Genomic DNA, 25,122 nt, shown 5'->3' with positions numbered 1-25,122 from the left:
CTGGTCGCCTCACTATAGGAAGGATGTGGAAGCATTGGAAAGGGTACAAAGGAGATTTACCAGGATGCTGCCTGGTTTAGAGAGTATGCATTATGATCAGAGCTTAAGGGAGCTAGGGCTTTACTCTCTGGAGAGAAGGAGGATGAGAGGAGACATGACAGAGGTATACAAGATATTAAGAGGAATAGAGTGGACAGCCAGTGCCTCTTCCCCAGGGCACCACTGCGCAGTACAAGAGGACATGGCTTTAAGGTAAGGGGTGGGAAGTTCAAGGGGGATATTAGAGGAAGGTTTTTTACTCAGAGAGTGGTTGGTGCGTGGAAATCATTGCCCAAATCAGTGGTGGAGGCAGATACACTAGTGAAATTACAGAGACCACTAGACAGGCACATGGAGGAATTTAAGGTGAGGGATTATATGGGAGGCAGGGTTTAAGGGTTGGCACAACATTGTGGGCCAAAGGCCCTGTACTGTGCTGTACTATTCTATGTTCTATAGTAAGATGCCCAGTTAATATGAATTCATGCAGCTTTTATTACTGTTCCTTCCAAAGTCAGGGACTTTTTTTGTTTACATGTTACATTCCAAATACTGTACAATTAATTATATTGTCCAACTATAAAACATTAGAGTCAGTGGTACAGCGAATAGAATGATCTTAATGTAAGGATATTTTCTAGTCAATTTGTCATCTATGTTTGATGATGCAGGCACCTGTCCCTTGGAAACCAGAGGCCTTTCCACGCATAACTGTTATACAAATATAGCCCAAATTTGGACTCTTAACAGAGAGTTAAACAATTGAAAGTGGCATTACATTACGTCCTGAAGTATACTTGGCTGTCAGAATGTAATTCTTAAGCTCCAAAAAGAAACAATTCAAGGATTGGGAGACGTTTAAGGAGCAACAGAAGATAACTAAAAAGGCAATATGGGGTGAAAAGATGAGGTATGAAGGTAAGCAAGCCAAGAATATAAAGGTGGACAGTAAAAGCTTCTTTAGGTATGTGAAGAGCAAAAAAATTGGTTAAGACCAAGATTGGGCCCTTGAAGACAGAAACGGGTGAAACTATTATGGGGAACAGGGAAATGGCAGATGAGCTGAACAGGTACTTTGGATCTGTCTTCACTAGGGAAGACACAAACAACCTCCCAGATGTAATAGTGGCCAGAGGACCTAGGGTAACAGACGAACTGAAGGAAATTCGTATTAGGCAGAAAATGGTGTTGGGTAAACTGATGGGACTGAAGGCTGATAAATCCCCAGGGCCTGATGGTCTGCATCTCAGGGTACTTAAGGAGGTGGCTCTAGAAATCGTGGATGCATTGGTAATCATTTTCCAATATTCTATAGATTCAGGATCAGTTCCTGCAGACTGGAGGGTAGCTAATGTTATCCCACTTTTTAAGAAAGGAGTGAGAGAGAAAACAGACAATTATAGACCAGTTAGTCTAACATCAGTGGTGGGGAAGATGCTGGAGTCAATTATAAAAGATGAAATAGCAGCATATTTGGATAGTAGCAGCAGGATAGGTCCAAGACAGCATGGATTTACGAAGGGGAAATCGTGCTCGACTAATCTTCTGGAATTTTTTGAGGATGTAACTATTAAAATGGACATGGGAAAGCCAGTGGATGTAGTGTACCTGGACTTTCAGAAAGCCTTTGATAAGGTCCCACATAGGAGGTTAGAGGGCAAAATTAGAGCAGATGGTATTGGGGGTAGGGTACTGACATGGAGGGAAAATTGGTTGACAGACAGGAAACAAAGAGTAGGGATTAATGGGTCCCTTTCAGAATGGCAGGCAGTGACTAGTGAGGTACCACAAGGCTCGGTGCTGGGACCACAGCTATTTGCAATACACATTAATGATTTAAAACTGTGTGACAGCGTGAAATGTGAGGAGGATGTTATGAGAATGCAGGGTGACTTGGACAGGTTGGGTGAGTAGAGAGATGCATGGCAGATGCAGTTTAATGTGGATAAATGTGAGATTATCCACTTTGGTGGCAAGAACAAAAAGGCAGATTACTATCTGAATGGTGTCAAGTAAGGAAAAGGGGAAGCACAACCAAGATCTGGGTGTCCTTGTTCATCAGTCACTGAAAGTAAGCATACAGGTATAGCAGGCAGTGAAGAAAGTTAATGGCATGTTGGCCTTCATAACAAGGGGAGTTGAGTATAGGAGTAAAGAGGTCCTTCTGCAGTTGTACAAGGCCCTGGTGAGACCCCACCTGCAGTATTGTGTGTAGTTTTGGTCTCCAAATTTGAGGAAGGGCATTCTTGCTATGGAGGGAGTGCAGTGTAGGTTCACTGGGTTAATTCCAGGGATGGTGGGTATGTCATATGCTGAAAGATTGGAGCGACTGGGCTTGTATACACTGGAATTTAGAAGGATGAGAGGGGATCTGATTGAAACATATAAGATTATTAAGGGATTGGTCATGCTAGAGGCAGGAAATATGTTCCCGATGGTGGGGAAGTCCAGAACCAGAGGCCAGAGTTTAAGAATAAGAGGTAGACCATTTAGAACGGAGTTGAGGAAAAACTTTTTCACACAGAGGGTTGTGGAGCTGTGGAATGCTCTGCCTCAGAAGGCAGTGGATGCCAATTCTCTGGATTCTTTCAAGAAAGAGTTAGATAGAGCTCTTAAAGATAGTGGAATCAAGGGATATGGGGAGAAGGCAGAAACGGGGTACTGATTGTGGATGATCAGCCATGATCACAGTGAATGGTGGTGCTGGCTCAAAGGGCCGAATGGCCTACTCCTACATCTATTGTCTACAAAGTCCACGGAGCATTTTTAGATATACTCACAGTAAATCTACTGTTTGCAGTTAACCCTTCCAATTGATGCTTTGCTATTAAAAGAACTTTGTTAGGGTCACATGGACGCTATTTTAAAGTACATAATTTTGCCTGAGAACAAACATAAATGTAAGCAAAAATGCAAATCCAGAAATATGGAAACAAAAAAAATGCCAGAGATACTCAGACTCGTCAGCATCTGTGGATGGAAAAAAACCTTTGAAAAAAGTTTATCCAGATTGCATAGGGTTAAATAAAGTCCAGCCTGGTCACACAGTGATATTGATTCAGAATTCTGGAATCTGCTGAGATATGATTCTGTAATTTCCATTAGAAGAGCATGAATTATAGAGTGAACAAATCAATATAAACAGAGCTGAACTTGTGGAATTTCAGTAAACAGTGGTGATAGTTCATTTCCTCCACTTCTCTGAAGAATTACCATATCAGTTTTTTCCCCCCAGTTGGATCTCCTAAATATGGAATTTCAAAAATACTGAGTATGAAAATCAAGCAAAATTAATTATGTGCCCATAATTGAGCCCACAAAATTATCCCCATAGAACTTAATACCTTGATGCAAGGTGCTGAATGCCCTTTAATTCGGATGAGAGGTCACTGATCCAAGACATTAGATCTGTTTTCTTTTGGCATGGATGTTACCTGACAAGCCCAGTAATTCAAGTATTTTTCAATTTTATTTCAGTTTTCTGGTATCTGCAAATATTTATTTTAATTTTTCTACCTGCTTAAGTATTACAGTTGAAAAAAAAACCCAGCTCATTAATTTCTTTGATATTTTCTCCCCCCGCCTTTCAATTCTGAAGGAATTAACCACTTGCAAGCCTCTGAAGTTTGGAGACCGTTGCAATTTCTCTTTTTTTACAATATTTTGTTTATGATTGGGTTCAGATAGCAATGAATAGAAATGGTCAAAGGCTAGAACCACTGAATTTGGGCAGCACTGATTACCAAAAAGCCAATTCTAATATTGTCAGACTTCCTAACACAGGCAATGCTGTTATGGTTAGGTGAACTACCTCGCAAAAAATGAATACCAGCTCTCTGACACTTTTTCACACCACCAGCTGTAGCATAACCCCATTAGATCGGGCAGTCTCAGAGCTACTGCCTTTTTCCCCCCCTTATAGAACCTTTACTCCTTATATAAAAATATCAAGACAACTAATAACAAAACATGTGAGGAAATATCCATAATTATATGGACCATTTACACCATTTCCTCCTAAAATACAGACCATTGCCAATCAAAGGAAAACCTATCCCTAGACTGAAGAAACAAAGAAAAAGCAATATCTATTCAACTGTGCTGTTTAGTTCACCCCACCATTATTGGCTCCTACTTGTACACTAAAGAGATACATGATTAGAGAGCCGTGGATCAACTGTCAGGTCAGATGATAAAGCTGTAAGAGTGTTGGTCATTTTAGATAGTTTGTTAGTCTTTTAACTCACTCATGTAGCACCTTTAATTTTGGCTATTTGGAAGTGTGAATATAGCTGTGGCTCTTCTAAATAAACTCCAAATCAATTCACAGAAAAATATACATTAGAAAATTCTAATTTTCTGAAGTAAAACTCTCTATTCATAGAAAGTATATAATTTAGCTGATCCCAACATATGTACAGAATTACAGCTGGAATTCAGTCATTTACAAAAGCAGTACAATGGAGTTAAACTGTGATAATAACTATGATTAAAAATTTTGTTGATACTTATTCTTTTGGTTTTGCAGGACATACGGTAAATGTGTGGAGCAGGTAAGTAATACTGCAAAGCAAGATCGTGGAAGCCCACTGCCATCTTAATTTCTTGATTTCAGCAAGTATTGGCAGAATCCTGTCTGGCACCCATCTTCATTGACATATTGGCAAGGGGAATAGCGCACGCAACTGGTGGCAAGATGGAAGGCTTAGGGCAAGAATAAAAATAATATAGCCTAATGCAAGAAACAGCAAACCTTGCTTTTATTGACTGGAAGGGAAATCTTGCCCCAACCAAACCATAAGTAGCCTAAAGATAGGCCTGGATTTTAATACTCATCTGGCCTCTTCTTAGCATGTTGCTCCTGATGATCTGAGATTATCTGCTGCGCTAACCTAGACAATACACTGCAAATGGGGCCAAACTGCATGTTTGGTCCAATTTCCATGATGGATTAAAATGCATACGTAGAAACAATTACTTACAATTTAAAAACATCAACATCTCTTTTCATTCTTTAAATAATGTGGTTATTCTAATGTGAAATTTATAGGGTGGATCAAATTAAAATTTGCTGTTTTGGATTGGATTGGGTGCTGTGTGATGAACCTGAGGCGATTAGGGAGCTGGAGGTAAAGGAACCTCTTGGAAGTAGTGATCATAATATGATTGAGTTCAGTTTCAAATTTGAAAAGGAGAAGCTGGTATCAGGTGTATCGATATTTCAGTGGAACAGGGGAAATTACAGTGGTATGAGAGAGGAACTGGCCCAAGTCAATTGGAAAAGTAAACTAAATGGAGGAATGGCAGAGCAGAATTGGATGAAATTCCTACAAGAAATAAGGAAAATGTAGGAAAAATATATTCCAAGAAAAAAGAAAATCATGAATGGAAAAATGGCACAAATGTGGCTAACGAGAGAGGTTAAGGCAAAAATAAAAGCAAAAGAAACGGCGTACAAGGAAGCAAAAATTAGTGGGAAAAATGAGGACTGGAAGACCTTTAAAAACTTACAGAAAGAAACTAAGGAAGTCATTAGGAAAGAAAAGATGAATTATGAAAGGAAGTTGGCGATTAACATAAAAAAGGATACTAAGAGTTTTTTTGAATATACGAAGAGTAAAAGAGTGACAAGGGTAGATATGGGACCGACTGAAAATGATGCTGGAGTAATTATAATGGATAACAAAGAGATGGCGGAGGAACTGAATGAGTATTTTGCATCGGCCTTCACAGTGGAAGACATGAGCAATATACCTGATAGCCAGAGGCAGCAGGGAATAGAATTAGGTACAGTCAAGATAACTAGAGAGAAAGTGCTTGGGAAGCTAAGTGGACTAAGAATAGATAAGTTTCCCGGCCCGGATGAGGTGCACCCAAGGGTTCTGAAGGAGGTGGCTTTGGAGATTGTGGAAGCATTGGAAATGATCTTCCAGGAATCAATAGACTCTGGCATGGTTCCGGAGGACTGGAAGGTCGCAAATGTAGTTCCACTATTTAAGAAAGGAAAGGAGGCAGCAAAAAGAAAATTACAGACCTATTAGTCTGACATCGGTGGTTGGAAAGATATTGGGAGTCAATCCTCAAGGACAAGGTTATGAAATACCTCGAGGTGCATGACAAGATAGGCCGAAGCCAGCATGGTTTCATGAGGGAAGATCCTGCCTTACCAACTTATTGGAATTTTTTGAGGTAATCTCGAATAAGATTGACCAGGAAGAGGTTGTGGATGTTGTGTATTTAGATTTTCAAAAGGCCTTCGATAAGATGCCGCATATGAGACTGCTTAATAAGATGAGAGCCCATGGAATTATAGGAAAGATATTGAAATAGGTGGAGCATTGGCTGATAGGCAGAAAGCAAAGGGTGGGAATAAAGGGATCCTATTCTGATTGGTTGCCGGTTACTAGTGGTGTTCCGTAGGGGTCGGTGTTGGGGCCGCTTCTTTTTAAGATGTATATCGATGATTTGGATTATGGACTAAATGGTTTTGTGGCCAAGTTTGCGGATGACACCAAGATAGGTGGAGGAGCAGGAAATGTTGAAGAAACGGAAAGGTTGCAGAGAGACTTAGTCAGTTTAGGAGAGTGGGCAAGGAAATGGCAGATGAAATACAACGTTGACAAATGTACGGTTGTACATTTCGGAAGAAGAAATAATCGGGCAGATTATTATGTGGATGGGGAGAAAATTCAAAAATCGGAAGTGCAAAGGGACTTGGGGGTCCTCGTGCAGGATACCCTAAAGGTTAACCACCAAGTTGGATTGGCGGTAAGGAAAGCGAATGCTATGTTGGCATTCATTTCAAGAGGAATAGTGTATAAGAGTAAGGAGGTGTTGATGAGGCTCTATGGGGCATTAGTGGGACCTCATTTGGAATACTGTGTGCAGTTTTGGGCCCCCTATCTTAGAAAGGACATACTGATGTTGGAGAGAGTTCAGAGAAGATTTACGAGGATAATTCCTGGAATGCAGGGGCTAACATATGAGGAGCATCTGTCGGCTCTTGGATTGTATTCATTAGAGTATAGAAGAATGAGAGGGGATCTCATAGAAACATTTCGAATGTTGAAAGGGTTGGACAGAGTAGATGTGGAAAGGTCGTTTCCCTTGGTGGGTGAGTCCAGGACAAGAGGCCATAGTCTTAGAATTAGAGGGTACCCAGTTAAAACAGAGATGAGGAGAAATTTTTTTAGCCAGAGGGTTGTGGATTTGTGGAATTCCTTGCCACATATGGCTGTGGAGGCCTGATCATTGAGGGTGTTTAAGGAGGAGATTGACAGGTATCTAATTAGTCAGGGTATCAAGGGATATGGGGAAAAAGCCGGAAATTGGAACTAGATGGGTGAATAGTTTAGCTCATGGGGGAGCTGCGGAGCAGACTCAATGGGCCGAATGGCCTAGTTCTGCTCCTTTGTCTTGTGATCTTGTGAATTTCTTTGCAAATTATGACCACTGTTAACATTCAGAATAAATATTTAAAAAGTTGTATTTATCGTCAAAACGATTACAAGGTGATTCAATTTTTGTGTTGAATTGCAATAATTACAGTTAAGACAAAAAAAAGAAACAAACCAAGAAGGATAAATCAGAAATTTACAATGATGATACCCATTTTTCATTTCTGGTTAAGCAATTCTAGTAAACCTGGGGAGAGGCCTCCTCTACTCCCATTTTCTGAAAAATGGCAAATTTGCCATTGACTCTGAATACACAAACAGAATCATATTTTTCTACACAGTGATGGACCTTATGTGAAGTAGTATTCAGGTACTCTCTTAGTAGCCCAGATCATTACATCACTATACAGGATAGCATCAATTCATTTTTATTAGCAGTTACAGAAAACTGTTCGCTTCCAAGTTCTTTCTTTGCTTTATTAAGTGCTTTGCTATTAGAACATTTTCCATAGATGATCTAGATAATCATCTAGATAAGAAAGAGGTGACATCAGTCTCCACTGTGGCAGTATGCTGGAAGTTCAAGAATGTCAGGGGGGAGAAATGAGTGTAGTTGCTATTACTAGGGAGAAGGTACTTGAGAAACTCAAAGTCCGAAGGTAGATAAGTCACTTGGACCAGGCAAATCTATCTGAATCCTTTAAGGAAATAACAGGCAGAATAGACAAAGGAGAATCAGAGGACATTGTATACTTTGACTTTCAGAAGGCATTTGACATGGTGCCACTCACGAGGCAGCTTAACAAGACAAAAGCCCATGGTATTACATGAAACATATTAGCATTGATAGAGCATATGCTGATTGGCAAAGACTGGGAATAGAGGAAGCCTTTTCTGATTGGCTGCTGGTGACTAGCAGTGTTAGGCTGGGACTAGTGTTAGGACCTCTTCTTTTTACGTTGTATGTGAATGATTTGGATGACGGAATTGACTGCCTTGTTGCCAAGTTAGAGGACGATGGGAAGATAGGTGGAGGGACAGGTAGGGTGGAAGAAGGGAAGCAGCAGAATGTCTTGGACAGATTAGGAGAATGGGCAAAAAAAGTGGCAAATGGAATATAGTGTCAGGAAGTGTATAGTCATACACTTTGGTAGAAAGAGTAAAAACAGACTATTTCTGAATGGGGAGAAAATTCAAAAATCTAAAGTGCAAGGGGAATTGGGAGTCATCATGCAGGATTCCCAAACGGTTGATTTGCAGGTCGAGCTGGTGGTGAGGAAAGCAAATGCAATGTTAGCATTCATTTCGAGAGGACTAAAATGTAATGCTGAGGCACTTGTGAGGCCTCACCTGGAGTATTGTGAACAGTTTTGGCCCCAGTAATTAATAAAGGATATGTTGATGTTGGAGAGGGTTCAGAGGAGAAATAAGAGATTGATTCTGGGATTGAAAGGCTTATCCTCTGAGGACTGATCGATGGCTCTGTGCCTTTAATTGCTGGAATTTAGAAGAATGAGGGAAATATCATTGAAATCTATCGAAAGTCGATAGGCCTAGACAGAGCAGATGTGGAAAGAATGTTTCCCATGGTGGAGGAAATCTAGGACCAGAGGACACAGCCTCAGAATAGAGGGAGGTTTGGAGATCCACATTTCAATTGAACCGATTTTTCTTCTGCAGACCATGGATGAAGCACATATGACAGATGAAGGCCAGAAGATTGAAAATAATATTATTCAAGCGTAGTGTTTTTAAATCTAGAGATATGCATACTGTTAAAAGCACCATCTAGTATGTTAACCTCACAACTAAAAAAAAATCTAGATTACATATTATTTGGAATGAATGGATTGAAAAGGGCATCAACAGGCTGGGCCTGTATCTATGCAATAGGTGAGGCCTAGTCCTTCCAGGAACTAACACATGTGCTTGGATTTCCAGAATCTGCAGATTTTCTCTTGTTTGTTACATGTTCTGTCACCAAACCTCCTGTCACCATAATAGTCTGGTTGAACATCATAGGCTTTGAAAACTGTATCTTCTAAAAATAAACAATCTTAAGTCAAAGTGATCGTCAGGAAATCACTTCAACTTGACATAACTTATGAAATCTAAAAGGCATCTGGAAGCAGGCTCAAGCAGTCTGTTACAATGAGCCGTAGTCGTGTTTCATAACCCAATTCCTTGACCTCACCCCAGAGAGTTTCCCAGAGTTTCCCTGATTCCCTTTTTTTGTTTTCATACCAAGGCTGTGCTGGCTTTGAACTTTATACCCATTTTTGACAGCTGAAGTTAGCATTCAAAAACAGAAACAAGTATCAAACTCCAGTTTCATTTTATTAAACCAGAAGTGTGCCTGAAATATGCCCAATGCTGTTCAGGCAACATGTAGACATTTAGTCCTTTTTAAGTGCTAGTGAGAAGTCTACATACCAATTTAACAATCCCTCTGTGAAATTGGTTGGAACTGAGAGTTGGCAGGAATGCATAAAACCATCCACATAAAGAAAGTCAAATTTAGTAAATCTTTAACAAACAAGAGAAAATCTGCAGATGCTGGAAATCCAAGCAATACACATTGTTCAGTAGATCTTACTTGACCTGTAATCCCAGCACACGATTTCAATGTGTGTGCTCTCAAATAATGTTCCTTTAGCCTGAAAACTTATTTTTTGTTAAAGAGGGCCTTCGAGTAGAACTACTTCTTCTCCAGCTAATAGTTTCCTCTAAAGCAATATAACAGTTGAATTTCACACCAATCAAAATATGGTACAAATTATTGTGGCTTTTATTTTTAATAAATCTAAATGGTAAAACTCTCTCCATGCCTGAGGATTGTCAAATTATTCATATTTTCCAAATTTTAACTGTTACTAAGAGACACATTGTGTTACAAACTAACAAATCTTAAATTGGTTAGGTATGTAGAGCTCTGCTTTAAAGGATTTAACCTCTGTAAATATAATCAGCAATTTGCATATAATCGAAACAAAACCAATGGTATAATCTGAAAGATAAATGCTGCAATTATCAATGTACTGGATAAAGCAACCTACTTTAAATCATGAATAATTTACCTCTTACATTCTAAATTTCAAACAAAGTAAACAATGCATGCTCTTCAGGCAATCTGATGATACTGGCTGGATTGTGGACTGTGAAGAGAAAAAAGCTTTTGTGTGAAACAAGGATTATGATTAAATTGCACTGTTCACTTCAGAGAACTTTCAAGAGGCCCCCATTTACCCAAAGTTAAAAAGGAATCCTTTCAAATCTCTCATTTATAGCTAATTTAAAAGCAATGACCTCTGTATATCATGAGTACAATCTGTAAAACATGCACGGAGTTAGTTGTTTCTTTAGATGAGAGCTTTCCAAACCAAAGTGCATTGAAGCATAATTCCTAAAAAGCCTCCAGCTTTAGTATATAATGACTTGAATTTCCTAGAACAATGTAATCTTTGATTTATGTTGTAAATTGCATCCCTTTGTGCCTTGACCATCCTGTTTCAATTTTATTTCCAAATCTACTGGCAAGGTAAGGTTAATATGCCACTGAAAGCATAATGGAGAATTAGTGATCTTAAAAGCAGTATGACCAATTGCATAGTCCAACTGTATAAATCATGTTTCACTATTGATACAGCCCATATTATCATTGGTTTCACTATACTTAAAATGTTCAGAGCATTCTCTGAGCTATGGACATAATCAGCTGCCTTATGCAGTTTACAGAGATACACGGTACAAATCTTTTATTTCATATTTATATGAGGGAAACACTAATTTCATTTTACCATATCCCATGGGTGCCTGAAAATATAACCAGTATATTAGCTCAGACAATATTTAGGCACCCCATAAGATCGTTGGGCACAGAAGCAGAATTAGGCAATTCAGCCCATCAAGTCTGTTCTGTCATTCGATCATGGTTGATTTATTTTCCCTCTCGACCCCATTCTCCAAACTACCCATATGACCTTTGGCACCCTTGCTAATCAAAAGCCCATCAACCTTTGCTTTAACTATACCCAATGACTGGGGCTCCACGGCCATCTGTGGTGATGAATTCCAGAGATTCACAACCTTAAAGAAATTCATCCTCACCTCTGTTGAAAAGTGATGTCCCTCTATTCTGAAGCTGTGCAATCTGGCTCCAGATGCTTCCACTATTGGAAACATCCTTTCCACGTCCACTCTATCTAGGCCTTTCAATATTTGGTAGGATTCAATAAAATCCCCCCCTTTCTTCTAAACTCCAGCAAGCACAGGTCAGAACTATTAAACACTGCTCATATGTTAACCCTCCCATTCCCAGGATTATTCTTACAAATATCATTTGGACCCTCTCCAATGCCAACAAATCCTTTCTTTGGTATTTGGCCTAAAACTGCTCGCAATATTCCAAATGTGGTTTGAGCAATGTCTTATAAAGACTTGGCAATTTTAGTTCTCTAGAAATAAAAGCTAACAATACAACTTCCTTCTTTGCTACTGACTCAACCTGCAAGGGAATTAAGGGAATCCAGCTCTCGAACTACCCAAGTCCCTTTGCACCTCTGATCTCTGAATGTGCTCCCCATTTCGAAAATAGTGTATGCCTTTGTTCTTTCTACCAAAGAGCATGACCATAAACTTCCCCACACCGTATTCCATTCTATCCAAGTGCTCTGGACACTTCCTCCTTCTACCTGCCCTTCCACTGAGATCTATATCATCTGCAGATCTGGCCACAAAGCTATCAATTCTGTTATCCAGATCATTAACATCTAAACGTGAAAAGTAGCAGACCCAACACTAACGTCTGCAGAACAGCACTAGTTGGGGCAGGCATTCCCACTCTTTGCCTCCTGCCAGCCAGCCAATCTTCTGTCCATGCTACTACCTTTCCTCTAATACCATGCACTCTTATCTTGTTTAGCAGCCTCATGTGTAAAACTTTGTAAAAGGCCTTCTGAAAATCCAAACAAGCAACATTCATTGATTCTCTTTTCTCTATCCTGTCTGTTATTTCCTCAAAGAATTCCAACAGATTTGTCAGACGAGATTTCCTCTTAGGTTGAATTCAGCATGTTTTCCTTTTCAAAATTGTGTGCCGCCAAGAACCCTGAATTGTCCTCCATAATAATGGCCTATAACATCTTGCCAACTACTGAGGTCAGGCTAACTGGCCTATAATTTCCATTCTTTTAGCTTCCTCACTTAGTGTAGAATGATGTTTGTGATTTTCCAGTTCTCCAGAACCATCCTAGAATCTAGTGATTCTTGAAAGATGACTACCAATGTCCGAAAATCTCTTCAGCTACCTCTTTCTGAACCCTAGGATGCAGTCCATCTGATCCAAGTAACTTATCCGCCTTCAGACCTTTCAACTTCCCGAGCACCTACACTTGCTTCTGCCCCCCTGAACTCTCCAATTTCCGGCACGCTACCAGTGTCATCCACTGGCTCAAAATATTTATTCAGCTCATCCACTATTTTTGTGTTACCCATTACTACCTATTCAGCATAATTTTCCAGTGGTCCAATGTCCACTTTTGCCTGTCTTTTATTCTTTATACATCTGAAAAAACATCTTACATCTTATATTATTGGTTACTTTATTTTCATTTTTTCTCTTATTGCTTTTTTGATTGCCTTTTATTTAAAAAAAAACTTCCCACTAATTTTGCTATACCATTTTCCTTTGCCTTTATACTGTATTTGACTTCCCTTGTCAGCCACAGTTGCCTCAACCTCCCTTTAGAATGCTGCTTTCCTGAGATGAATCAGTCCTAAACCTTCCAAATTACTCCCAAGATTCCAGCTGTTGCTGCTTTACCATCATCATTAGTGTCCCCTTCCGATCAATTTGGCCAGCTACTCTCTATAGCAACACGCACACGCACACACAGACACAATGCTGGAGGAACTCAGCAGGTCAGGTAGCACCTATGGAAACGAATGGAAAGTCAATGTTTTAGGCAGAGCCCTTCTTCAGGACTGAGAAGGAAGCTGGAAGGTGCCAGAATAAAAAGCTGATTGATGAAGCCGGGTGGGTGGGAAAGGTCAAGAGCTACAGAAGGTACCTGATAGGACAGGAAAGTGGACCATAGGAGAAAGGGAAGGAGGGGGTCCCCAGAGGGAATAGACAGGTGATGGCTGAAAAAGGCACTACATTTTTAAAGATACATTTCTTATTGTAATTTAGAGTTCTTTATTATGTATTGAACTGTACTTCTACCACAAAACAACAAATTTCATGACATACGCCGGTGATATTAAACTTGATTCTGAATTGCTAAGTGCCCATTTGCAGGAAACTCCAGTAAAATAAAGAGAACTTATAATTTTTGCTAGCAGATAATAATAGCTCAAAGTGTCTGATCTGCTGTAAACCTGTAAAATAGCAGTCCTATGTCTGAAATTTGATAGGAGGCTTAAAGAGGTTCATTAAATAATGTTGTCAATGCAAGATATTTTCAAATATGGATGTTCTTAATATACAGTAAATTATTAATATTTCTCATTATACTAAGTTTCCTTAAACCAAAAATGGAAGAGTATCCCAAGAACATTTAGCTTTCAGTTGAAGAGCCTAATGATAATTATTACAAAATGAAGTTAAGACTGGTATTTCACTTCTATCCCTGCACCATTGAAAACATATCTCTAGCCCTTAGAAGAAAATGCACATACTTAATACTAGTACAAGTGGTGATATCCACAGAATAGAAGAGAGGGAAGGGACATTTCAGTTTAGGAGATCCATAGCAGATACTTTATAACTGAAAGGATAGAATATGCCTGAAGCCATCTAGAGCTACAGCCCTGCATGCCCGGCAGAAAGTGACGGTACATCTAGTCTCCAAGGGTGGAACCCATTAGATCATGAGCACTGCAGAAAGGAGTATCATTACCTCACAGCTTTTGTGAAGGCGAGAACTCCAGATCCCAAGTTCGGCAGAGGGATGCACTGATTTCAGCTTGCAGTACCATGATAATCCAAACACCGCATTCAACTCCACAAGGGCGAAAGTCCTCAATGTGAAACTTCAACTGTTTCTATCTCCACAGAGGCAGTTTTACAAATTTCTACTTGGTTTAACAATTGATAATGACAGGCTCACTTTGGAAAAATATCACTGAATTTCAATCAGCAATTCATTATCCACGCAATATGTGAGCCACACAAGGAAGTTGCCTAGTCAAAATTTTGGAGTGATGCAAAAATCCATGGATAAAAGTATTGCAACACACATCAAAGTTGCTGGTGAACGCAGCAGGCCAGGCAGCATCTCTAGGAAGAGGTACAGCCGACGTTTCAGGCCGAGACCCTTCGTCAGGACTAACTGAAGGAAGAGTGAGTAAGGGATTTGAAAGTTGTAGGGGGAGGGGGAGATCCAAAATGATAGGAAAAGACAGGAGGGGGAGGGTTAGAGCCAAGAGCTGGACAGGTGATTGGCAAAAGGGATACGAGAGGATCATGGGACAGGAGGTCCGGGAAGAAAGACAAGAGGGGGGGGGACCCAGAGGATGGGCAAGGGGTATATTCAGAGGGACAGAGGGAGAAAAAGGAGAGTGAGAGAAAGAATGTGTGTATAAAAATAAGTAACAGATGGGGTACGAGGGGGAGGTGGGGCCTTAGCGGAAGTTAGAGAAGTCGATGTTCATGCCATCAGGTTGGAGGCTACCCAGACGGAATATAAGGTGTTGTTCCTCCAACCTGAGTGTGGCTTCATCTTTACAGTAGAGGAGGCCGTGGATAGACATATCAGAATGGGAATGGGATGTGGAATTAAAATGTGTGGCCACTGGGAGATGCTGCTTTCTCTGGCGGACAGAGCGTAGGTGTTCAGCAAAGCGGTCTCCCAGTCTGCGTCGGGTCTCGCCAATATATAAAAGGCCACATCAGGAACACCGGACGCAGTATATCACCCCAGTCGACTCACAGGTGAAGTGTTGCCTCACCTGGAAGGACAGTTTGGGGCCCTGAATGGTGGTAAGGGAGGAAGTGTAAGGGCATGTGTATTGTTGAAATTCATACTGGAAGAAGTTAATTTTCACTCATAAAGCTCTGCAATAAGCAGCACTACATGATGGAATTTCCAAGCCATGCTCTGGAGGTACCACTTGCATACCAGTCAGAAGCCAAGCATTAGAGACGTTTTATTTACTTTTGTGACAACATATCGTTTTCAAGCTTATCAGATAAATTTGGTTTGGTAAATAAACACTGCAGCTGTATGTGCACAAAGACTCCTTCATCCAGTGAAATATTGAAAAACAGAATTTCCTGGAACTCAAGCCATGAGCATTGGGCAAAAGTTTTCTTTCCCTTTTTAAACACAAACCTGACAAAAACTCAAGTGATTTGCTTGTCTCTAAAGTTCAAAATGCATGCAAACTTGAAATTTAACTTTGGTTCTGTGCTTCTCCATAGTTTAAAATCAGAAGCAATAAAACAGCTGGAGACACATCTGGAGCACAGTGTGGTAAGGATGAGCAAATGGATTAGGGAGCATTTGCCCCTCTGAAGGTTATATGCTTTGATGTGGTTTCTTTGAGTAATGCACACTGCTGTTATCATTTTGCTTGCTGTAGTCTTCATCTGCTCTGAACAACTACAATAAAATTGCCATCTGCTGTCTTCACAATCCAGGAGCAGCACCAGGAATAATGCCAAATTATATCTTCAGTAAAATGACAGCTTTCTCTAGGTGTCATTGACAAACTAGTTCATTACTGCTTTAGGAAAACATTCTATTTTCTTCTTTTTCCTCCTGACACAAGTAACTCCTGTGAAAAACTGAAGTTTAGGATCTAGCTTTGAAACAAAAACCAAGGAAACATGAAAGAAACTAGATCAAAGCACTTGTATGCTTCCTTTTAAAAGTCAAATCAAAGGCAACCTACTTTCTAATTCCTAGTTTAGGGTTAGTCTTGCAATCATGTGCCTTCAGCTGTGGAATCTAGTGTTTAGACCACACCTTCACCATTTACATCATCAGGGAGCATTTGACTTTTTTTTGTGAAAAATATCCTTAGTAGCAATCACAACATAATGTATACAATGAGCTGTAAATTAACAGCACAAGGAGTTCATGTATCAGATTGATCCAGCTGGCTAAACTCAAATCAGAAAGTTCTGAGCTCAAGTCAACTGGGGGTTGAACGTATATCCAAGGCCAATACTTTGTTCATCATTTAAAGAAAACAGAATTGTTATAGGTACACACACACAAAATGCTGGAGGAACTCAGCAGGCCAGGCAGCATCTTTGGGGAAAAAAATACAGTCAACATTTCAGGCCAAAACCCTTTGGCAGGATTGTTAGAGGTGATGTTTTTGGGAGAATCTTTAATCTAAGCCCCTGAATTTGCACACTAAAAATAGATCAGCTCATCTGGTCATCCGTTTGATACTAGAAAAACCTTCCTGCGTACAAACAAGTTGCTGCTTTTGCTCTTGTAGTAACTGACAATAGTAAGATCTGGCTGCAGAACATCTTGGGGCCATCCTGAGATCTGAAATGATGCCAAATAAATAGTAGTTTTTTTTAACTACAGAAGGTGTAAAAGAACTGAAACAAGCCTTCCAAGCTCACAAAATAATGGGGTGAATCATGCTGATGGATTGCCGGTCCAAAGCGAACAGCAAAAACCAGTCAAAACATTTTTAAATTCTCTGCACATACAGGCAAAAGTCAGTCTGATGTGCTGATTACTAATGAGATGTTGATAGAGTTAACTTCCAACTATGCCACTGGGTTCAACCTGGAGTCCGGCATCAGAAAGTTGACAAATTGGAGAGGGGAGCCCGATGCACCTACTGACCCTTTGCTCTACACCGTGAAGAACGAGAACAAGAACGGTGGCTCCAGCTAAACCTTTGACTAGAGGTAAGTAGTTGTCTTATGTTAATTTAAATACTTTTTAATTGCTTTGAGTTTTAGTGTTTTGTTTTATTATTTACATCAATAGAATAGTTTCTATAGTCTCAGGGATATTTAGATTAGATTAAACTTTATTGTTATTTTGCTGAGTACAGATACAAAGCCAATGAAATGCAGTTAGCATCTGACCAGAAATGCAAAGAATAGTGTTATTTACAAAATAACTGCGAATAAAAAGTAAGTGCTACAGCACACAAATATAAAAGTACTGAGACAGTACGATACGGATGCAATACTGCTTAGCGCTGTGATGTGAGGTTCAGCAGGGTCACAGCCTCAGGGAAGAAGCTCTTCCTGTGCCTGCTGGTGCGGGAGCGGAGGTTCCTGTAGCACCTACTGGATGGGAGGAGAGTAAAAAGTCCATGGTTAGGGTGAGATGCATCCTTGAAAATGCCTTTTGCCCTACCCAGGCAGTGTTTATGGTAGATGTTCTCAATGGTGGGCAATTGGGTGCCAATAATCCACTGGGCAGTTTGCACCACACACTGGGGTCCTTTGCGGTCCGATATGGGTCAATTGCCATACCACACTGAGATGCAGTTGGTGAGTATGCTCTCAATGGTACAGCGGTAAAAGTCGTCAGTATCCTGGGACAGAGGTGAGCTTTCTTGATGCTCCACAGGAAATAAAGGTGTCGTTGCACCTTTTTGATCAGGATGGAGGAGTTCAAGGACCAGGTGAGATCCTCGGAAATGTGGACACCAAGGAATTTGAAGCTTGATACACGCTCCACTGTAGCTCTGTTGACGTAGATGGGGACGCAAGTGTGGCTCTTAGCATGCCTGAAGTCCACAATGATCTCCTTGGTCTTCCGGGTGTTAAGGGGCAGGTTGTCGTCGGCACACCACACAGCCAGGTGCTGGACCTTGTCCCTGTAGGCCGTCTCGTCATCCCCTTTGATCAGGCCAACCACCATGGTGTCGTCTGTGAACTTGATTATGGAGTGAGAACCATGTACAGGAACGCAGTTATAGGTGAAAAGGGAGTACAGAAGAGGGCATTTAAACATTTTAAAATGCTTACAGTGCTTTGACAGCCAGAGGTGGGGGAATTGTGATTTGATACCCAAACCCTACTTGCTGTTTGGACCCCATTCTCTGTGCTGCTATTCATTCAGCCATCCACAACCAGGAAAGGCAAGAGGTTGGGACACCCGGTGCCTGGTGTCAGCTAGTTTGGTCTGTGGGCTGATTCCAGAACATTTCATCTTATTTAGATTAGATTTTAATATAAACTTGCAAATTCTTGTGCAGGTGCCAACTAATTTATCTTATGGATTTAACCAGCTCAGACCTACTGTAAGTCTTGCAGCAAATGTTGTGAAATATACAGACCCCACAAGTCACTGGGTCAAGTGATGCAATCCTCCTCACATAGGTTGACAAGGGCCAAATGTGTAGGTGATATGTAGGTACGGAGCCTGGATATGCCATATTCCAAGCCATTTATGGAAGGGCCATGAGCAAGTTTTCCACCCACCCCAAAAGAAACTCATTATTTTAGATGCAGAAGTACAGGACGCTGTACCTCCATGTGGATACTTATTTTGTTTTAAGTCAGCTATATTCCATTCCCTTTAGGGCTGTCATGGGAAGGAAAGCTTTAGAGCAGTCCACAGATTTCTCCTCTACTCCACAGGCATATTTCCTAGTGCTGTAGGTGCGACTTACGGAAGACCATCAAGGGAGTGAAAAGGCAAATCTGCGTCAAGCTCCAGACACAATCTGACACACAATAACCGTGAAAGGGTTTGCATGCTAGTATTTCCTACAAGGCAGAAGCAAATAGCAGTGATTTTCACTCCCTGATGAGCTCAATGTTTTTTCATGCATGCTTTGAAAGGGAGAATAACACTTCACCTGTGCAAATCCTCACAGCACCAAGTGATGCTTTGATCTCTGTATCACAGGCCAACGTCAATACATCCATCAAGAGGGTGAACCTACGCAAGGCATTAGGCCCAAGGGTGTACCTGGCCAAATACTGAAAACCTGTGTTGACCAACTGCTGGAAAGTTTAAGGACATCTGCAACCTGTCATTGCTGAGGTCTAAAGTTCCCACTGCTTCAAAAAGAGCAGCAAATATACTGTACCCAAGAAATGTAGGGTGAGCTGCCTCAGTAAGCATTGCCTCATGTCACCATAATGAAGTGCATTAGGAGGTTGGCTATGGCTATAAATTACTCCTATCTTAGAAAAAAATTGCCCTTGCTGCAAACTGTCTAGAGTCACAACACACATGTAGCAGGTGCAATCTCACTGGCTCTCTGCTCTGCTTTGGAGCACCTATACAAATGGAAAATATATATCAGGCTGCTGTTTAATCAATTACAGCTTGGTACTTAACACCATCATCCCCTCAGTTCTAATCACCAGGCTTTAAAACCTGGGCCTCTGTACCACCTCCTGTAAATGGATACTCAACTTCCTTATCAGGAGACCACAGCCAATGCAGATCAGTAATAACATCTGCTCCTTGCACACAATCAACACAGGCACACATTCAGGATGCGTGCTTAAACCATTGTTCTAACTCTCCCTACACTCACGACTGCTCGAACGTCATCTATAAATTTGCCCATGACACTATTATTTTTGGTAAAATAGCAGATGGTGGTGAGCTGGTGTACAGGAAAGAGAGAGATCGTTGATTGAGTGGTATTGCAGTAACAACCTCACACTCAATGTGAGCAAGTTGAGAAATCGATTAGGTTGTGCAAGGCTCCAATGACAATATATTTTACTGTAATCCTTTAGAAGTGACTATTTTCCAAATATATGCTCCTCCTGATGGACAGCCATGTCCTCTGTAGCAATTACATATGACACTTAACTATCAAATATTCACATATTAATTCAGATGTCAAATTTCTGAAATGAAAAAAATCACTAAAATTAATAATAACAATTTACAAGTCCCTGCCTGTATCGCAACTTATTTTGAAAATGCCAACTTTAAGTTATTTGGCCAGAGAAAAGAAGAGAGAAATGTCAGAGAGACAGCACGAGGCAGAGATGGTGCACAGCATGCACCACCCTGCATCAGAGCTCAGCAACTGTCAGAAAAAGGGGGGGAAAATGGCAAGTTTGGGGGCAGGCATACTGAGGTTCCAGAGACTCTGTCCAGCACACCAGCAAGCTAGTGAACATTCTCCCAGGAAATGGATGGAACTTAATGTTGGAGCTAGACTGCCCTAACCCGAGTACGAGAGAATGTGAAGCAACCTTCTTCACTAGCAACAGTGCTCAATATTACTCCAGTTACTCACTTGTTTTTTGTTACTGAAGTTAAGTTTTTATGTAGTTTAGGTAGATCACCCTCCAACCTCCCAGGAATTTGTCTACTGATTTTTTATGATACCAGACAAAGTCAATATTAGCTTTCTGCAGCTCTGTCTGTCTCATCTGACAGACAGCTTGAAGTTCACCCTACAGTTTAGGGAGAATCTTGGGAATTTAATTAGGACTATATCTAGTTGATACTGGACCTAGACACTTTTGCAAAAAAAAAAATCAATTCAAAAATATCATTTTGACAGAAACCAAGCTGAAAAGATATTTGGCATTTTGGTTTAAATGCCAAATGCCTTGGTTATTCAAATGCTGACTTTGGTTTCTTCTGAAAAGAACTTGTCATAAAATAGCTTCATTTTAATACCAACTATAATGCTTCCTTTTAATTTGCAATCAAAGAAATAATGCTAGACGAAGAGCTTGCTATCTGTTTTCATACATTCAGTATATACAGTGGCATCATATTCTTCTAAGCCGGCCAGTAGTTAATCATTACAAGGCACCATAACAAGCAGCACAATATGCTTTGGTAACTTCCATGGCAAATGCCTTTAATTTTTTTTTCCTCATCTTTGCTTTATCAGAAACTCAGTACACCTTTCAACTCCTCCTCCTACGTTTATTGAATCTATCTGCAGAAATCAAAGAAGACTCGTTCTTACCTCTCTCACACTGGGGACCAGTAAATCCATACACGCAGGCACAACGATTAGGTCCAATACAGCGACCACCATTCTGGCAACCATTTTCACAGACAGCTGTAACATGGAGAAATTGTAAAGTTTTACAAATGTCAACACATTCAGATTCCCAAGTGTTAGAGAAGAATAGTGATATGTACTCAAATGAAATACTAAGTACCACAAGGGAATATTTGCGGAAACACTCAATGGCTTTGGCAGATGTCCACCTGCACTGAAAGCTCTTCATGAAACTGTCATACAAAAGTTAATTAACTCAGAATGCATTTTTTTTGAATATCCACACTGTGCAATGTGTAATAATCAAGAGTTAATTAATTTCCACTTGGATAGATCTACAACAAACAATTTTCATGCCTAACAAAGGATTGCCATGTAACTTTGGGAAAAATCAACAGGGTAGGTGAGTTGAAATCCAATTTAAAAATGCAAAAAGCAATACAAAATCTCAGCACTGGTGACAATATTTTAAAGTTTCTATGAAAGTAGCAAAGTAAACTATATCAGCAACTTCCACCAGCCTCCTTCACATATCTCTTTATTTCTTAAATAAATATCTGACTCCGATATCCAAGTTCCTCAGAAACACATTTCCAAGCAGCACAAACAGAATTTCATTGGAAATAAAGATAAATCCACAGCTCTCCTGTCTGGAGGAAAATCTACAGGAATGAAGCAGAAGTACAGAAGTACATGAGAGAAATAGTGGAAGTTGATCTATATTGCTAGAGTCATAGAGGACTACAGCACAGAAACTGGCCCTTTGGCCCAACTAGTCCATGCAAAACTATTCTGCCTAGTCCCATCAACCTGTACCTAGACAATACCCCTCCTGTCCATGTTTTTATTCAGATTTCTCTTAAATGTTGAAATTAAACCCACATTCACTATTTCTGCTGGCAGCTCATTCCACACTCTCACCACCCTGAGGGTGGCAGCTCCCTATCATGTTCCCCTTAAACAATTCACCTTTCACCCTTATTCCATGAAATCTACCTCTAGTCTCACACAACTTCAGAGGAAAAAGTCTGCTTGCATATACCCTATCTATACGCTTCATGCCTTTGTATACCTCTTCCTCACTCTCTTACACTCTTACAGAATAAAGTTCTACCCTATTCAACCTTACCTATAACTTAAATCCTCAAGACCCAGCAACATCCTTGTAAATTTTCCTCAGTGCTGTTTCATTATTATTCACATTTTCCCTGTAGGTTGGTGACCAGAACTGCACCCAATGCTCCAAATTAGGCTTCACTAACAACTTATACAACTTCAACATGTATCTCAATACTTTGATTTATGAAGGCCAGTGTGCCAAGAGCTCTCTTTACGACCCTATCTACCTGTGACACAACTTTTAAGGAATTATGGATCTGTATTCCAAGATTTGTCTGTTCTACCACATTCCTAAGTGCCCTACCATTCACTGTGCAAGTCCAACCTTGGTTTATCCTCCCAAAGTGCAACACCTAACATTTGTCTACATTAAATTCCATCTGCCATCTTTCAGCTCATTTTTCCAGCTGGTCCAAGCTGCAAGCTTTGATAGCCTTCCTTCCTGTCCACTACATCCCCAATCTTGGTGTCATCTAGAAATTTTCTACAGAGGTAGTAATGTGGAACAAAGAAATGGCGGACAATTTAAGCACTTTGCGCCAGTCTTCACTGTTGAAGACACTAGCAGCATGACAGATATTTGCCTTTGTCAGAGGGCAGAAGTGAGTGGTGTCACTATTACTAAGGAGAAGGTGCTTAGGAAGCAGAAAGGTCTGAGCATAGATAAGTCATCTGGACCAGATGGACTATACCCCAGGGTTGTAGAAGAGGTAACTGAAGAGATTGCAGAGGAATTACTAGAGATCTTTCAAGAATCACTAGATGGTTCCTGAGGACTAGACAATTGCAAATGTCATTCCACTCTTTAAGGGAGGAAAAATACAGGAAATTACAGGCCGGTTGGCCTGATTCAGTAATTAGCAAGATTTAAGAGTCCATCATTAAGGGTAAAAGTTCTGGGGTACTGGAGGTACACAATAAAATGGGCCAAAGTCAGCATGGTTTCCTTAAGGGGTAATCATGCCTGACAAATCTGTTGGAATTCTTTGAAGACACAACAAGTAAGATAGACAAAGGAGAGTCTATAGATGTTGTTATGTTGCTTACTTGGATTTTCAGATGGCCTTTGACAAGGTTCCACACATAAGGCTGCTAAACAAGTTAAGGGCCCATGGTATTACAGGAAAGATACAAGAATGGACAGAAGATTGGTTGACTGGCAGAAGGCAAAAAGTGGGACAAAGTGGACCTTTTCTGGTTGGCTGCCGGTGACTAGAGACATTCTGTAGGGGTTAGTGTTGGGTCCACTATGTTAATAAACTTGTGCAAGAAGACGTTGTCACAAAAAAGAGACACACATGTGAACTGAAAGTGGATAATGAAACAATTAAACTGACGTGGAAGTTCAGTAACTTAGGGAGCACAATAAAATCTGACAGCATGGATAATGTTGAAATTAGGATTTGGATTGCTAAATGCATGTTTGAACAAGATACTAAAGAACAATATAATTTCTATGGGTACGAAACTCACGTGTTGCGGTGCTACATTCATTCCATATTAACACATGGAAGCAAATGGTGAACGATATCAAAACGAGGGAAAACTCAAAGCTGCAGAAATATGATTTTTGAGAAGAATGATGAAAATATCGTGGAAAGACAGAGCAGCAAATGAAAAAGTGTTGAAAAAAAGCTGTAATAAGCAAGCAGATATTATCAATCAGGAAGTGGCATCCAGAATTTCTGGGACACGTACTGAGGAAAGAGAAGCTCGAACATCTTGCAGTGTTGTGAAAAACTGAGAGAAGAAAAAGTCGCAGTCAACAGCCCACAATATTCGTGAGTTACATCAAAGGATGGACAGGCAAAAGGTTTGAAGAACTTCTTAGAACTTCTCAGAATAAAGACAGATGGAAGACCTTGATTGCCCATGTCAAACAACATGGCACGTAGTGATGATAACTGAAATGAAAGAACTGATGGCTTCGTGGGCAAGTTTGTGGATGAATCAAAAGTTGGAGGAACAGGTACAGGTGTCCCCCGCTTTTCAAACGTTCACTTTATGAAACCTCACTGTTACGAAAGACCTACATTAGTACCCTGTTCTCGCTTTCAGAAGGTGTTTTCACTGTTATGAAGAAAGGCAGCGCGCGATAAAAAATCAGCGCACGATAAAAGGCAGCGCGCGCCCCGAGCAGCCGCTCTGCCCCGGATTTGGAACGGCATTGCTTAAGCACGTTGCATTGAGCAGCAGTTAGCAAGATGAGTTCTAAGGTGTCGGAAAAGCCTGAAGGAGTAAGGGTTTTACACCTAGCGTAGAACTAGACATAATTAAGCATTTCGATCGTAGTGAACGAAGCAAGGACAAAGTGAGTTGGGCTTGTGGAAGTTGATGAAGATGATGTTGAAGAGGTTTTGGCATCCCACGACCAAGAACTGATAGATGAAGAGCTGATGCAATTGGAAGAGGAAAGGATAACAATCGAAAACGAATGCAGTAGCAAACAGACCGAAGGTGAAGTCATCTAGGAACTGAATGTGAAGCAATTGCATGAGATTTTCGCTGCAATGATAAAGTACGACTTTAATTTTGAAAGGTTACGTAGGTTTAGGGGATATTTGCAGGATGGTTTGAGTGCTTACAAACAACTGTATGATAGAAAAATGCGCGAGGCTCAGCAGTCAAGCAAGCCTTC

General features: G+C 40.5%; 1 protein-coding gene across 1 annotated transcript in view; it reads right to left on the bottom strand.

Moving 5' to 3' along the window:
- Nucleotides 1–25,122, bottom strand: part of fbn2a (fibrillin 2a) — a 338,906-nt gene that overhangs the window by 295,126 nt on the left and 18,658 nt on the right. The window contains exon 5 of the mRNA XM_072281722.1: nt 21,327–21,422. Coding sequence (XP_072137823.1) covers nt 21,327–21,422 — 96 coding nt within the window. The remainder of the gene's footprint in view (nt 1–21,326; nt 21,423–25,122) is intronic.

This window comes from Mobula birostris, chromosome 17 (genome assembly GCF_030028105.1).
Source record: "Mobula birostris isolate sMobBir1 chromosome 17, sMobBir1.hap1, whole genome shotgun sequence".
Taxonomy (NCBI): domain Eukaryota; kingdom Metazoa; phylum Chordata; class Chondrichthyes; order Myliobatiformes; family Myliobatidae; genus Mobula; species Mobula birostris.
Note: the sequence above shows the minus strand (reverse complement) of the source record. Positions and strands in the feature narration are given on the sequence as shown.